The 17,452-nt window shown below is 33.7% G+C and overlaps 1 protein-coding gene across 1 annotated transcript in view; it reads right to left on the reverse strand.

Moving 5' to 3' along the window:
- The window catches only part of LOC129220314 (T-box transcription factor TBX20-like), a 73,742-nt gene extending 63,551 nt beyond the window's left edge, over nt 1-10,191 (reverse strand). The window contains exon 1 of the mRNA XM_054854713.1: nt 10,013-10,191. Within this exon, the coding sequence (XP_054710688.1) occupies nt 10,013-10,191 (179 nt within the window). The remainder of the gene's footprint in view (nt 1-10,012) is intronic.
- Between the last annotated feature and the right edge of the window lie 7,261 nt (nt 10,192-17,452).

Genomic DNA, 17,452 nt, shown 5'->3' on the forward strand with positions numbered 1-17,452 from the left:
CGGATTTTTCATTGTTGCACTTCTTGGGTTACCACAGCAAAGTTTCGGATTTCGCCAAATTTGCAGAAAATAATATTTTATTTTATAAACAATTCACGTGCCGCTAATAATTGCTCACTGTGAACAATCACCAAACGCGATAATTCGCCAGAAAAGACAACCACTCAAACACGCGCTTCGATCCAAAAAGGCTGATCTTAAGCTGATGCGTCGGCTCGTATATATAGGGGCCTTAGGTAAACTGGTTGCTCTATTCGGACATAACCTTTATTTATCGTCTGCCCGTTTTTATTTTTTTCAGCCAACGTTCTTAACTCTTTTCAGCACAAGAAATTTATTTCTTTATTTATATTTACTTATCGTAGCGTAAGTTTATCATTACCAGCCTCATATTTTGGTAAATTTAGAATGTGCGACTAATTATGTTTATTTTGTTGGACTTTTCACATGGGTGTGTTTTCGAATCGAAATTATAACTCTTTTTTAATTCCTGTTTTTACTTCTGAAATACATTTTGTATAGAACAAAAGAGGTTGCTTTTAATGATTTTAACTAAAAGCTTAGTTGGAATCTGATGACTTGATATTAAGAGCCATTGTCTGTAAGGATCAGGCAGGTTGTGATTGTTGACATTTTTAATTTTCTTTATTTTTGCAAATGTTGTTCCTTATCACGAATGTAATGTTTGTGCAAAAAATAAGCTTTGTCTGCCTTACCGTTTTGGGGAAATTATTTTTTTAAATTTAGGGGGCGTGGCACATTTTTGCGTGTTTTTCAAATTTGCAGATTTTAAAGTTCTTGTTGCTTTAAGCGCCCCTATAATGACATGGATTTTTTAATTCTATACTATTATATGGTCTTCTTAGATACTATTACAGCTGTCAAATCGGTGTCACTACGAGGGTGACGGCCACGAACTCCGTTTAAAAATGACCGAAAATGAATTTTTTTACTACATTCAATGCCAATTTTCTCAAAGCGCCTTCATGATGGCACCAACGTTTTTACATCAATTCCTAGCTACACTTGCATACATCAAAAATATGTAATAAAATTGGTGTCACTATAAGGGCGCCAGAAGATATTGGAACTTTTATGTGATAAATTTCACAAAAATGCAAATGTTTAAAATCTAACCACTACTCTCGCCCTCATAGCAGAGATCTGAAACTAATTAAGTTTGATAACCAACATGTTCGTCTAACATATTAAATAAAAAAATCGGTGTCACTCCTATTACTTTCGGAAATATAATCATTCGAAATTAGTATGTTATGGAGTTATTTTAAATAAAGACTTTTCTAATTCCAATGTTTTTTGCACGGTTTGTTTTAAACTTTAATATAAAATTACAGTAGTGACACCTAAAATAATATGTTTCTAATGTTTTTTTTTTTATAAAAAAAGCTTTATAAAAAGCATTAGAAACACAGTAAATCGATATAGGTACAGATGGACGTATTGTGTAATGTGCATTATGGCTTAGTCGTACTATATTTTTTCAACCATACTAATTTTTTATCTGTTATGTATATAAAAATGCAACTATTTATAACATAATGTCTTAAATAGTGATGAACATAATGTATTATATAGCGAGCATTCAGAATCTGAAACATAATTTGAGGATGACGTAGACTAAAACAAAGAAAACATAAAAAATCAAATCACCCAGTTTCAGAAAGACTGTCATCTCTTATTGATATCTGGTAATTTTGTAGCACTAAAGCTTGGGAAAACATGATATTCCGGAGAAATAGTAGAAGTTGACCATTTGCTAATCTGAATGCAACTAGCCCCCTCGTAGCAGAGATCTGAAACTAATTTGATAACCAACACGTTTGTCTAACATTTAAACTAATAAAATTAGTGTCACTCCTAATACTACTTTTGGAAATATATTCATTCGAAGTTAGTATGTTGTGGTGCATTTTTTTCATTTATTATTATTTTTTAAAAATTATTTTATTTGTTTATTTATGTATTTTGTTAATTTAATCTTATCACACCCAGATAGTGTTTTGACCATAGTTATTTTTAATTTATTACAAAGAAGCAACGTTTAACATAAACAGCTTTGGGCAGAAAGAGCGTCTTTATCTTGAATAGAAAGTGCTCGTTTTGTTATAGGTACAGGTGGATCTATTGTGCATAATATGTTTAGATTATCATACCAATACTCGCCTTTTTTTGCGGTCACATAAATTTATTTACTCCAATCCTTTTTGCCATGCATTTGACCTTTACTTGCAAATGGTAAACTTCTACTATTTCTCCAGGACCATAGCTTTCATACCATACCATACCATACCAGGATACCATAGTTTTCCCAAGCTTTAGTGCTACAAAATTACCAGATATCAATAAGAGATGACCGTCTTTCTGAAACTGGGTGATTTGACATTTTATGTTTTCTTTGTTTTAGTCTACGTCATCCTCAAATTATGTTTCAGATTCTGAATGCTCGCTATATAATACATTATGTTCATCACTATTTAAGACATTATGTTATAAATAGTTGCATTTTTAGTATAAATAACAGATAAAAAATTAGTATGGTTGAAAAAATATAGTACGACTATTTTAGCCATAATGCACATTACACAGTACGTCCATCTGTACCTATATCGATTTACTGTGTTTCTAATGCTTTATATAAAGCTTTTTTTTTATATAAAAAACATTAGAAACATATTATTTTAGGTGTCACTACTGTAATTTTATATTAAAGTTTAAAACAAACCGTGCAAAAAAACATTGGAATTAGAAAAGTCTTTTTAAAAATAACTCCATAACATACTAATTTCGAATGATTATATTTCCGAAATTAATAGGAGTCACACCGATTTTTTTATTTCATATGTTAGACGAACATGTTGGTTATCAAACTTAATTAGTTTCAGATCTCTGCTATGAGGGCGAGAGTAGTGGTTAGATTTTAAACATTTGCATTTTTGTGAAATTTATCAAATAAAAGTTCCAATATCTTCTGGCGCCCTTATAGTGACACAAATTTTATTACATATTTTTGATGTATCAAGTGTAGTTAGGAATTGATGTAAAAACGTTGGTGCCATCAGGAAGGCGCTTTGAGAAAATTGGCATTGAATGTAGTAAAAAAATTCATTTTCGGTCATTTTTAAACGGAGTTCGTGGCCGTCGCCCTCGTAGTGTCACCGATTTGACAGCTGTAATAGTATCTAAGAAGACCATATAATAGTATAGAATTAAAAAATCCATGTTATTATAGGGGCGCTTAAAGCAACAAGAACTTTAAAATCTGCAAATTTGAAAAACACGCAAAAATGTGCCACGCCCCCTAAATTAAAAAAATTAATTTCCCAAAAACGGTACGGCAGACAAAGCTCATATTTTGCACAAACATTACATTCATGATAAGGAACAACATTTGCAAAAATAAAGAAAATTAAAAATGTCAACAATCACAAATGCCCTAAACTGCCTGATTCTTACAGACAATGGCTCTTAAATTAATACTTTTTGGTATTTATTGAGTTTTTATGCTTTAGTTTCACGTTATAAACCATGCAATATGTGTCATTTTATGTAAAAAAAACAAATTGTTGTTGTACATAAATATATCAGATATAGTCTATCAGATGTAATTCACTTTAAAGTGAGCACAGGTTATAAGTAGTTGATAATACATATATTTTCATCTTTTGTGCTAATTGAAAATACTCATAACTTGTATCATTGATAGCTTTTTTAACGTTGATAAGATTTTTGCCAAAAATATGTTTTACTGGTGTTTTTCAAACCCTGCATTTCGCGCATTTATTTATTCCTTAACGCGTTAGAAACTGACGTCAGAGTACTACAAAAACATCAACTGGATGTCTATTTCATTTTTTAGGTAGCCTGTGCAAAATAGGGCGACGCAGCTAGTTTTATAATAAAACTTGCATTGAAACAATATTTTTATTTTTGGTAATAAATTTGCATTTTCAAAAAAAGGTGGAAATTTTTCACTTTTTTTTCCGTAGGTTTTTTTTTTTCATTGGGTAACATCAAAGCTAAAATATCTTTCCAATGAAATATTTTCTATCTGATTATAAAAAATGTTTTTGATCAAATAATTATAAAAGGTGAAACGAAGAAACGAAAAAAATAATAAAACAAACGAATAATTAAATAAATTAATTAACTAATACAACGAAGATAAACAAATGAGAGAGTAAGCGAGTGAACGAATAAGAAAATTAGGGAATGAATGAATAAATAAGTAAATTAATAAATAAAAGAATTAAAATGAATCAATTAATAAACGAATATACAAAGTGATTTAGCAGTGAGTAAACGAAATAAACTATTCCTCTTCTCCCCTTGCCCCACATGTACTTGACTAATAAATTGTACAAAATATATAAATTACAAACAAGCTTAATATTTATTAAATAAATACAGCACCGAATATTAGAAGATATAAATTAATATTTAGAATGTTGGTAACAAATGCTTTATCATTCTATAATAATAATAAAAATTTTTAAAAAGTACAATGTGAGTATCAATTTTTAAAAGTTTCCTGTCTTATAACATTTGTTAATCTTCGACGGTACTTATTTCCCGACTGGAATAGACAACATGTGCTACTACATAATTAAAGTAGGACCAGATAGGTGGCGCTAAAAGCAGTGAATATTTCACCATTTCACTTTGCCCCGCTATTTCACTTCGTCCCACACTCCAATACTGGAGAAAGAAAAAAAAAGAAAAGTGCACTTTTTTTTTTGGAAAATTCTTTAACATGAAGATTTTATTTTTTTACTTATCAGAACTGAAATAATTGTTACCTTTGTTTGGAATAATTTTGTGAAGAAAATATACAGAATAATAATCAATCGAAAAAATGCAAGAGCTGCGGGGGGGGCGGAGGTCTGGACCCCCTGGACCTCTACCGTGTGTGCACCACTGACAGTAAGACATCTCTGCATAGAAACAGCACCAAGATATCCCAAAGCTGCTGTGAGGTGAAAATTACTTCTGGTATTTTGTGCGTTTTAAATAATTTTTTTCCAGCAATTTTACTAAAAATTAAGGGGAGAGTGTTGTACCCTGGCACACTGCTAATTTCTAAGAATTTTCAGCAGCGATGTTTTTTGCAATATCTAATAGCAACCTACACCACTAAATGGTGCCACAGTATCTCTCAGCGACAAAAGATTCAAATTGATGATTTTGTGATAAAGAAAATTTCTATAGAACACCGACTCATGTCATTCATTTTTGAGCACCTTGCTCTGTACAAAAATTTCCGAAACGCTACTGGTTATTTCCGCAGAACGGTTTGGGATTTCACAGGTTTTCACCAATTTCCTGTTAAAATTAAGAATTTTGTCAAAAAGATTTTCTGAATTATTACGAGTTTCACGTTTGCAGACTTATCACTGTTGTAAAAAATATGCTGAGCTACAAGTTTACAGATTAACTGAGCGTATTTATAAAGCTTATCGGCCTTACCTCAATTATGGCCATCTAGATGGACTGAGCTCTAAATGAGAGCGAATAAGTCTCTGGATTCCGAAGCTTTGTAAGAATTACAGGCAAGTGAGATGCCTGGTGTATTTGCTTGCAGTTCTGTTTTAGCTTTGGCCGTGGTTGCAGTAATTCTTTTAGAGCTTTCATGGTAAATCAGGAAGGTGCCAAACTGTTACTGATAACCTTTTTAAGTTTTCTCTGAAGGTACCAGAAACACGACTGGCTTTAACAGGGGAGATTTCCGTATTATTTAGAAAGATTCAAGGATAATTTCTGAAAGGTCACTGACTTTTAGTGGAAAACGTTCCTGTTTTTTTTTTTTTTTTTTTTTTTTTTTTTTTTTTTTTTTTTTTTTTTTTTTTTTTTTTTTGCAAGTTTTGTTACTGGCAGAAATTGGGCACATTAGCTGCCCATTATTCTCCAGGAACGTCTCTGAATTGTTTTACAGTGTGCAGTATATTTTTTGAACATTTATGAAACTACTCTTTTTCTAAATCCATAGCACTTTTTACAGTCTCTTTCGCTGTTAATTTTGCAGCGATTTCGTGTGGCACAGAAATGTCGGCCATGGGATATGGATGGCCTTCGACCCAGGGGCGGATACAGACTACACTTTTAGAGAATGGGGGGGGGGTAAATGCTGAAGAAAGGTTTTGGGTACGAAAGGTTTCTAAAGCTTGGATGTCAGTAAAATGCACCGAATCGACCAGTAATGAGGCCCCTAGTTGGGCATAAACGTTACTAATTCATTCCATTAGCAACAGGGTTCGCTTTCTGCCGACAGAAACTAGTTTTTGCAGTGCCAGTGGCAGAAACTGGTTATAACCGGTAAAAACTGGCAGAAACTGGCAAAAACTTAAAAATGTCTTTAATAATTTTAATAACTTTAACTTTACTTAACTTTTAAAGTAATTACTAAATGATATTTGTTTAAATAAACTGAGATATCAAACTTCATTTCATCATTGTAAAAAATAAAATACTGTGCTAATATATAATAGTGACCTTGATTTAGTTCAAAAAGGGAACTTTTCAATTGCAGATGCTCGTAATATTTGCATTAATCTAACAAAGGACAAAAATCAGATGGGTTCTTAGGCAAGAGGAGTGAAACACAGAACTAAAAACAGGAAATTACTGATTGTAATTTGCTCGCTTTATATGCTTCATTTAAATTGCTTGTGATTGAAATTACCACATGCTTCAAGAAGAAAGTGTCAGAATTTTACTTGCCAATATTAACATAGATTTTGTATGTACCTAATGTCACAGCTTTTCAAAACAAATTGGCCCCATTTCTAGAAACTTATTTTTCCAGTTAAATTTTTATCACTTTCCCAGTTACTAGATGGTGGACCAGTTTGAAAAAATATACAACAGATGAAAGTTGCACGAATATTGCTTGTTTTTTGATGCATTGCCTGCTAGCTCTTCTGTTGCAAGAATAGTCTTAAGTTCCTCATTGTGCACATTAAATTGAGAAAACTGTTTGGATTTTTGAAACCACCTTTTCTAAGAGGTAACTGCAGGGTTCAAACAATGTAACATTTTTTACAAAGTAACGATTGATTGCACTTTAGTTAACAAGTTAATTATTTTTTTCCATGTATTTTCTACTGTGTGTCAAAAATTAATTTTTTGTCATTTTTGTGAGTTTTTGCCAGTTTCTGCCATGCCGGTTTTAACCGGTTTCTACTAGTGGTTTTAACCGCCTTGGCAGAAACTTGCCAACCCTGATTAGCAATGAAAGAAGAATTCCGAACATTTACTTTTAAAAATGCTTAATGAATTGAAAAGATTACTGCAATCGTTTACATTTTATTTCAGGGTTGTTAATTTACGATTTTTTATCAACTTTCTTTAATTGAATTTTTTAAAATTTAAATCCGATTTTTTTAAATTTTAATCGGATTTTTTTAAATATTTTTTTTTTTAATTTTAATGTGTTTAAGTGATGATACTAACAAATTAAAACAGTTCAAGTTAGAGGCCTAATATCAGATCATTCCTTTTTTATATATATAATGAAAAATACATATGTACATATAAGCAAAGTTTGTCAGATTAGATAATTTTATAATTTTAGCCACATCTGGCAATCATGAACTTGCTGCAATATCAAGTCCCATATGCAGATGGGTCTATTTCCCAGACATTATTTAAAAATCAAAATAAACAACATCTTTCTCTTTTCTAAAAAAATAATTACATTTTGAAATGGTATCGAAATTTCTACTAATAATAACGTCTCTTTGTCTAGATCTGTGTGACAGTCATAGCGCCTAGACCGTAGGGCAAATTTTCTTGAAATTCGGCAAAAAATTAGTTTGTAGCATGGGAGTATGCACTTTGAAGCGATTTTTCAAAAATTCGGTTTAGTTCTTTTTCTATTCCAATTTTAAGAATATTTTACTGATCAAATTATCATAACATGGACGAGTAAATTACCAAATTATCATAGCGTGGAACCGTAACATGGGCAAACAAATTAACATAGCAAACTGGCGAGAAATCTATTATTTGTAAATATACAGGCTAACCAAATGACCTTGTAATTTTCTACTACAGGCAAAGCCGTGCAGATACCGCTAGTAAAGAATAAAAATAACGTAGAGCATTTAATTATTTACCTCAGATATGGTTTTTTTTTTTTTTTTTTTTTGAAAAAAGAACCTTTGAAATAAAATGTTGATTTAAAAAATAAAAAATGCCTTATTTTTTGAATTCAATCTTTAAAAAAATCATAAAGCATTGAAAATTAGATTAAGGGGGGGGGGAGACTCTTGTCTTATTAATATGCATGTTTCGTTCATTGTTTTGATTCAATGGAAGTTGAAGAAGATTGTACTATAAGTTTATTTTTAAATGAATAATTGAATAGCTTAATTCCAATCAGATAAATATCTAATCTAATTTCTTATGCTGAATTTCATTGAAAAGAAACATCTTGTTTCATAAATGCTTTGCAAGTTCTTTTCTTTTTACTTTTATTGCTAAAATGATTCCCCCCCCCCCCCCTTTCAGTTTCAATTTACTTCATTAACCCCAATATAAATCGTTCTTTTTTTTGGTTATATTGTATAGAATTAATGTTTGTTTGTTTATTGTTTTTTTAATAAAAAATACTGTGAACTTCACGGCCATAAAAATCATTCTTCTGAACTTTTAAAATTTTAATCTTTAAAAATCATGATTTAAATAGGATTGATTTAAATCGCTCAACCCTGTATAAAGTATTGGAGAACAATGGATGGACAATATTGTCGACAGTTTAGGATGTGTCGTGACCCCCATTACCCTCTCCCTGTATTTGCCCCTGCCAGTGGAAACCATTCCGTCGTCAATATACAAGACCGAGCCATTGCAACAAAATTTCTAGTAGTATCATACTGAGAAATCTTATCGGCTTATAGCTATCTGTTTAAACTGTGGTTGTATAAAAAAGGAGAAAAAAAAAAGCCATGATTTCACAAGCGTGGACCACGAATTTGTTCCAAATCTTCTCTCAAGTGTCCTCAATCTGTTCATAAATGTCTTCCCTACTACTATAAATTTATAAAATTTTCTGAGCGAGACACAATTGGTACTCTTACATTTTAGGAACATTTGGTTCATTTTCTTTTTCTCAGAGCATATTCAGAATACATTTTATAGCAGATACAGGCAACTAGAAATACTTTTTCAGAATCAGTGTTCCAAGTGTGTTCCTTACGTGTACCGGAATTTTGCAGACTATTCAAAGTTTGAGAGTTATATAGTCTGAATCTTACGTATGGGAAAAGTTTGAAATTTGAATAAGTATTGATTTCATGGGCAAAGCAAGGAGAGGGGATGATGGTTAACTCCCCCAGACAGTTGGTTAAAAGATTGCATTAGTCATACTCATACATACAAAGAGTGGCCGATCTTGAAAATTGAAATCATTAGGTCAAACTGCAGAGGATCCCTTAAAAAACAATGCAATTGAAGTGCTGTTGAGTTACATCCGTAGCCGTTTTTTGTCTTTGCATTTATGATATAGGTTAAGAAACAATAGGTGTAAACTGTGTAAACACAATGCTAGATATCAATATTGGCTGTTTTGGTATTAAAAACCTCATTGCTATAAACCTTATACATTATTCTTGAACTTATATAAGATAAGAGCACCAAATAAGGCCACCCCAAGGTCCATAACCTAGTATGTCACTGATTTTTGATTCAGTTGGGTCCAAACTTTGCACATTTATCAGGAGATTTTTAAGAAATGAGGAAAAAAATAATTCCATGTAAAAATTTAAGTTTCAATTACGGTTTTCAACAGTTTTAACAAAGGAAGGTAATTTGGCATAATTAGGAACACGGTTCCCCAATAAGGCCGACTCTGGGCCACGCCAAAAAAGGGACAATTGCCCTCTCCCCCTAAATGACAGACTTGATAGTCTGATATTTCGGGACACCCTAAAAGGCCCAATGGTAAATCAGACTCTGCAAGTACATGCTTCAAAATAGAATTAAAATTAAATAAAACAGCCGCTCACCTTCAGAAGTCGATTTCTCTTTGACCGCAGGTGCTCCTCGGGCCATGATAGCAGCGATCGAAAAGTCAGTAGCGGAAGCATTCTTGCCGTTTGCCGGAACAACGCCGGTTGAAGACGGGTGAGTGTCTTGCATTGCCGGCGGAGAGGATTCTGTAGCCACCAACAGCATTGGAAAAATCAAACTGACTGTTTAAAACGTATTTCAAAGACAATGGAGCAGACGGCTGTCTAGTCCGTTGTTGAATGAATGAATGAATACGTTCCTTTTACCAAAACTACTTGTCTCTCGTCCAAATAATTTCAATTTTTGAGTTCAACAAACTGTTTAGTAATAGGATATTTTTCTTAAAATTTTGGAGAAAGCACGTGGTTTTAGAAGTGTTTAAGAAGCCGTTGGCGTGAAAAGTGCCGGTAAAGTCTCAACTAAAGAACTGTTTTGTTTCAGTCAATATTTAGACAACAACTTCACTTTTTGAATCTTGAAGCTTGTATGTTCTACGTGGAATTTTGTTTGCATACATATGTAACACCACACAATGGTTGCTCGTGAAATCAGATTCTAGGTCATTATTTGATTAAGTAAAAGCACCGTTTATATTTTCACATCAATATAAATTATCACCGAGTTAGACATTTTGCTGAAATCTCTAAGTTCAACGGCTGTTACCTTCTTTAAACAGCTTTGATTATTTCAGGTAAGCAAATTTCAGCTTATTTATCAAGCATAACACTCATCAGTCAGTCAAAAAAGTTCAGGAATGTTTGTTTTTTAAATTTTATCACAAAAATATTTTTTTGTATATTTCAATTAAATTGCCTAAACTACATAGTAGAGGCAATTTTCTGAGAATATCGATCGAGCAGAAAAAACGAAAAAGTTCCAAGACGTCAAACAAAACACGTGCTTGAGAGAAATCGAACATCTACCGGAGTCTATCCGTCGTGCCGAATCTCAGGAACTGCCCCCGACTCCACAAACACAACACTTGCGAGTGCCAACAATCATCTCAAATCAAACATGGCGACCAGAGAGGATACCAAACGCCGGGGGTCATCTTCACACGCGGCTGTGTCATTTCACCCCCCAATGGGATGCTATCATTGACATCAAGAAGTTGTTCAGACACTTATCCCGTACTCTTTTCACTTAACTACTGAAGCAAGCTCCGCGCTTGCGTTGTGCACTTGCCGCCGACGCGGGATTGCCGACCAATAAAGGCGGTGGCCAGCTTGGTAAGGCGGTGCTTAATGTGACCACGCCTTCTCCATCTACGAATGGGCTGAGAAAATAAACTCCACCTATTAAAGGCGTTCACGAGAAGGCTGCTAAAAAATTGCTCCGAGCAGAGGTAAATTTAGAGATATGATCGGTTAATGAATGAAGTGTAAATTAATTATGGCTCTCAAAGTTCCCTCATTTTTTTTCCCTTCTTTGCACCGTAGCTGTCAGATTTTACGCTTTCTGTCGTACGTTTTCGAACCGCTTATCTTTACGTTTAACGACAGGATTTTAAGTGCCTTATCGAAGATAAAAGACACTTTTTTTATTCGGCTTTTAACATCGTTAATTTTTGAGAAATGAATTGTTTAGGCTCAGTTGACGTTCTAATATTTGGTTCGCAGCGTTCGGCACCTTCATGGGTGCTAATGATGATGATGAAGAGGCTAAGCAACATGGAAAATTTAAGATTGGTAATTAGCTGCAATGATGGCACGGTTTCATCTTCTGAATTAGTAGTTTAATTTAAAATCATACCCTTGTTGATAGCTCTTTCTCTGTTTCACTCTTCTTAGACGAAACTTCGATTTTAGAAAAATATGTTTAGATGGGTGCCAACTGCCAACAAAAACTGTAAAAAAAAAAAATCCGAAATGTTACTGATTCTTTCCGAGGAACATTTCGGGATTTCACAGGTTTTTCTATTTCCCCGTAAAAACAAGTGTCTCTGTAAAAACGTTTCCATGATTGCTACAAGTTGCATGAATGCCGACTTTTCGCTGTTAGGAAAGTTATTTTTAGCTACCAGTTCAAAGATTGACTGAGCGTGTTTATTAAGTGTATCGGTTTTAGTTTGATTACGTACGGCACGTCCAAATTGACTAAGGTCCCAATGAGAGTGAATAAGTCACTGGATAGCTGCAACTTTGCAAGGCAAGAACTGCAGGCGAGGAATATGCTTGGATTTTACTTGATATTCTGTCTTAGCTTGGCCATGGTTGCATTAATACTTCTGGTGCTTTCTTGGTAAAGCTGGGCTCAAGACGTTTCTAATCAATTACCTATTTTTTCTGGAAGGTTCCCAAGATATGACTGACTTTAATCGGGGAGATTTTCAAATTCTCCAGAAAGATTCTAGGATTTTAGAAAGTTTACTGACTTTTAGAGAAAAAGATTCTGTTTTTTGCTAGTACGTATATTACTGGCAGAAATTGGGCACTAGTGTTGCAGTTTTCTGTCACTTGGATGCATCAAGATTTCAGTTTCAGCAGAGCATGAATCAAAGGGTGAGACAGAGAGAGACCATCAACGCACACGACAAAATTTTGGATAGAAAACAACGGTCGAGTTCATCGATCATCAAGGGGACAACTGGATGAACAATTTTCTTCCACTGTAAGAAAACTCCGAAACATCACACATCTGTAGTTGTGTGTTTTTAGTTGTGTCACTTTCCTAGTCCGGGTATGATGTAGAGCAGAAAACGGGTAAGTTCCTCGCTGAAAATCCGTAACTTTCCTGAAGTTGACCGGGAATATCAATAAAGAATTTAAAAATCATCCCAATAAAAACCAGTCATGTAATCAGGAACTTTCCAAAAAAACTTCTGCGTTCGCACACAGTTATAGCTTGGCTTCTTCCTGATTTACCCCCAGGAAAATATCTAAAGCAAATATGACCGAAGCTAAGGCAAAATTGCAGGCAAACACCAGCCATCTTATTTGCCTGCAATTAAAAAAGCTACAACATCCAGAGAATGTCTTTGCCCTTGCTTGAAGTTATTGAAACTGCGGAGGCCGTAATTGAGCTGAGGGAAAAACACGCTTTAAAGAAGTTGAGTATACTATTTTTACACTAGCAGCTAAAAATATGTTTCACAAAACTAAGAAGTCTGCATTCATTGATTTCAGACATTTTTCACAAATATACTTGTTTTTCAAATTTTTCAAAGGAAACTGGTGGAAAATCTGTGAAATCCCGGAAATAAAAGGACTTTTCGGGAATTCTCTTACACTAAGGATTCGTACGTAGGAGTTTTAAAAATCCTTAAATGCATATAAACTACCGTATTAGACTTGGCATTACAGTCTCGCCTGTTTACAGCGTAGTCAAAAGGACTAAATAAAAATTTAGTTCTAGCCGTAATTTTGTTTTAAAAAGGTTGAATACTACACTGCAAAGCGTGAAGGGGAGTTGACGCTAAGTATGCAATAGCTAAATTCGCTATATACGTCTTCACTATAAGCAATATATTATATAAGCAATATATTATGTTAAAATAGAGGGCTCTGCCTCCCCCCCCCCACGCAGCATCACTAAACCAGATGTAAAACATTTTCTCAAAATTAAAAACTTTATTGCGATTTTTTGTAGATACACAAATACACGGCATTTAACTCGATATTTTGCACATGGAGTAAGTCCGGTGATCTTGCCCCACATAAGCAGAAACTTAAAAAAAAAAAAAAAAATGTTAACGAAAATCAAAAGATAATTCCTCCCGCCTCACTTAATGTAGATCCAGATGCTGTGTAAAATTTATCGTGGCTAAAAACTACGAATATTAGTTTTTATTGCAAAAAAAAAAACTGCAGCTTTGGGGCATATTACCTTGACAGTCAGACAATAGAGAAGTTGCAACCTATTAAATGTTCATATTTTGACTATTGGATATTGTTAATTGACCCTCAAAACTAAAAAATTCACCATCGCCGAATTTTAAAACACCGTGATTGATTTTTAAAGAATTTTTAAAAATTCATGCGCAAAAGTACGCTTTTCTGAAACGTCACGAGCTTACATCACAGGGCACTAATGGGCAGCCTTCCGCCGAAGATCCCTTGTTTTCGCTACGGACATTTTGAGCGTGCTGATGTTTTTATTTTTTAGAAATTCAATAATCCTTTTGAACACACTGTGGGGGCCGAATTCGTTAAAGCACAATCTAATATCTTCCTCAAGTAACATCAATGATGGTATTCGAATATTTCCGAAAGGATGAGAGGTAATGTTCCAGAAACGCGAGGAGTTAAATGCGAGGAGGTAAGCCATACGTTTCGTCTTCGAAGTCAACTGCACATCCTTCGGCTTCTCCCGCAGCGGAAGAGCGCATGACGTCACTTCCTGTGCCATTTGACGTCACAATCGCTTGAACTTTAAAAATTAATTTGAAAAAAAAACTAATCGAATCTCAAAAAATTTTTCATCTATGATGTTTATACATGTTACTCTATCATATAAAAATAAAATTGAAAAATCGAAAACTTCCCTATTCGCCCCACTACACCAGGTCGCCCCATTTGACCAGCATTGCAAAACTTGCTGCTGTTAGTAAGAAAGTGTATTAATTGATTAAATTAGTTGAAATAAATACAAATTATAATGTGTTCAACTAAATGAAAAATCAAAATCAATTTAATTCTAAACTGCAAATATAGGTTAGAATATTTTACATAATAAGCACATTACTTGTGGTTTTTAATAACTTTTGCTTTTCAATCTTCCCACAGCCATTACATCGCTGATTATACATTGTGCACGTGTTTCATGCAACCATCCTAAGCAGTCTAGTATACATTTTATCCAATCTACAGTCGACGTCATTCAGAACTTCATTCAGATGAGGCATATTACCTTTTTGGCAAGGTTAATTGCTCCACCAGCTTTTGTTTAAACAGTAAGCCAATATGGCTGCAATTAATAGTAACAGCCTTCTTTATGGTACTCTTTTACTGTATAAACCGATAATTGAACATAATATTTGACGCTAGTTAATTCTTAAAAGTAAAATCTTAGATCGAGCGTTAAAAAATGTCACTCTTACCTTTCACTTTGCTCTGAAGCTGTAATGACCTTTGAAAAATTACACAGATCCTCTTGAAAAAGTTGACACAGGCGCACTCTGTTGTTACAATCGTGAAATACAGTTACTGGAGCAATTTATCAGACGCGGGGCAAGATCACCGGACTTACTCTAAAATGTTTTCTAAAAAATCTGATATTAACGAAACATATTTTTTTGTCACATTTTATTTGCCATCGATACAAAAGAAGTTGCAATGTTTCATAAAATATGGCAGTATATAGCAGCGCTGCTTTTCCGCCAGCAAAAAAAAAAAAAAAAAACATTTTGAGCTCATAAATTTGTATCAATACTAAATGACTTGAACCTTTTTACATAGGTGATAGAAATATAGAACAAGAAAACATTATCATCTAAGAGGTAGGGTTCTCAAACTGGGTGTCGTAGGAAGAGATGAGGGGTGTCGCAAAGTTTCCATGTTATCAATATATATGTTAGGTTAGTTTGCCAAATAAGGTTATTTAAGTTAGATTAATAAGACCATCCCAGGTTATCAAATGTGGTTTAATATATATATATTGATATTAAATTATCTTTCAATTCGTATTAGTTTGATAGTATTTTGTGGCGTTTTTGGCTTCAACTCTGTGTGAAGTAATCTTTGCCCAGAGTTTTCTTTATAAATGCCCATGTTTTTAATAAGGCTTTTCTTTGCTAAAACTACTGAGAAACGTAATTGAAAACAAAATTTTCACTTGACTTACTTTTTTTCATACATTGGAAAAACGATTCAAAAACATTCCTGGAAAATAATGGGCAACTTATGTGCCCAATTTCTGCCAGTAACATATCTTGCAAAAAGCAGGAACGTTTTCCGGTAAAATTCAGTAACCTTCCTGAAATTATCCTGCCTGGAAGCCTACTGAAAAATTCAGAAATCTTCCATTTTAAAGTCAGTTGTGTCTCTGGAAAATTAGAGTAAACTTGGGAAGGCATATTACATTAGCTTGGCACCTTCAAGGAAGTTTGGTTTTGGAAACATGGCCAAAGCTAAGACAGGACTGCAAGTAAGTATTAAGAATTTTACTTGCCTGCAATTCTTGCAAAGCTACGTAACCGATTGACTTATTCGCCTCCCTTTGAGAGCTTAATCAGTCAAGACGGGCCGTAATCTAGCTGAAATTGATACACTTTATTAATACGCTTAGTTAATCTTTAAAATGAGAGCTAAAAAAATTTTCACAACAATGAAAAGTCTGCATTTGTGCGACTAGCAATTCAGGAAACTTTTTGACACTGATACTTGATTTTTCCAGGAAGTGGATAAAAACCATTGAAATTCCGAAACGTAACGTGGAAATGCTCAGTAACGTTTCGGAATTTTTTACAGGGTAGTTTCTATGGGTCATCTGATGAATATTCAAAATCTGAATTGATGTTAGGCTGTGAACGTTAGGGGAGTCCTATTTGGCGCACATACTTACCTCAAATGATGGAGATGGTCTGGGGTGCAGTGAGAAAATTCTAATTTTTCAAAAGGTGCCGCGAGTCGAAAAAGTTCGGGAACCCCTTTCTTAGAGGTTTAGAGCTAGTATGCGATCATAAAAAACATATTAACAAGTATCCATCAATTCAATGATTAAACGGACTTCTGTGTTAATTTTTAAAAATTTTACTGACATAGGGACGTAGTAATAATTCTTTGCGTTGAGTAAGGTGCAAAATTGAAAATTGATGGGAGGGGATGAAACCAGGTCGTATGGGCCAACTGGGTTCAAGCCCAAGGGCTCCCAACGCTGCTCTTTTTTCCAAAAATGTAAATCGGATTTGTTCTTAAAACTCTTGTTTTATATTTTTGATAATTTTTAAATGATATTTCAGGAGTAGGTACAGTGTTTGATTACCTATCAGCTAACAAACTGTAGCTTAGGGCCCTCCGCTCTGTTGAAGTACCCAACTCTCGAAAAATCGCGTAGTCAGTTCCAAAAAAAAATTGTAAATACTTGAAAGATTTATTTCATTTTCAAGTGCTTGAAAATTATGAAATTTTGAAAAAATGTATTGATAAACTTTCAATTTGAAGATTTCTAATAAATGTGATGGATGAGGTGGGGGCCAAAATGTGTCAAATTTAGCTCCTTACTACATCCTGTACCAAAAATGCAAACAGTTAAGGCTCTCACGCTGCTGTAAAATATTGCTTGAGATAATTTTTTGCGATTCACATGTTTCCCATCTTGTTATGTGTTTATTTAATCCTGAACTAAGTATTTTGAAAGTTCTTTTGTTTTTGCTTGCTTTTACCTTACTTCTACTGCTAACTATCAATCTGTTTAGCGCGAGAAAAAAATATTACACTAACCCCTGTTTCTTTTCGCTTTCTGCTCTACGTGCTGTTAAAAGAAAAAA

The sequence above is a fragment of the Uloborus diversus genome, chromosome 4, assembly GCF_026930045.1.
Source record: "Uloborus diversus isolate 005 chromosome 4, Udiv.v.3.1, whole genome shotgun sequence".
Lineage (NCBI taxonomy): Eukaryota > Metazoa > Arthropoda > Arachnida > Araneae > Uloboridae > Uloborus > Uloborus diversus.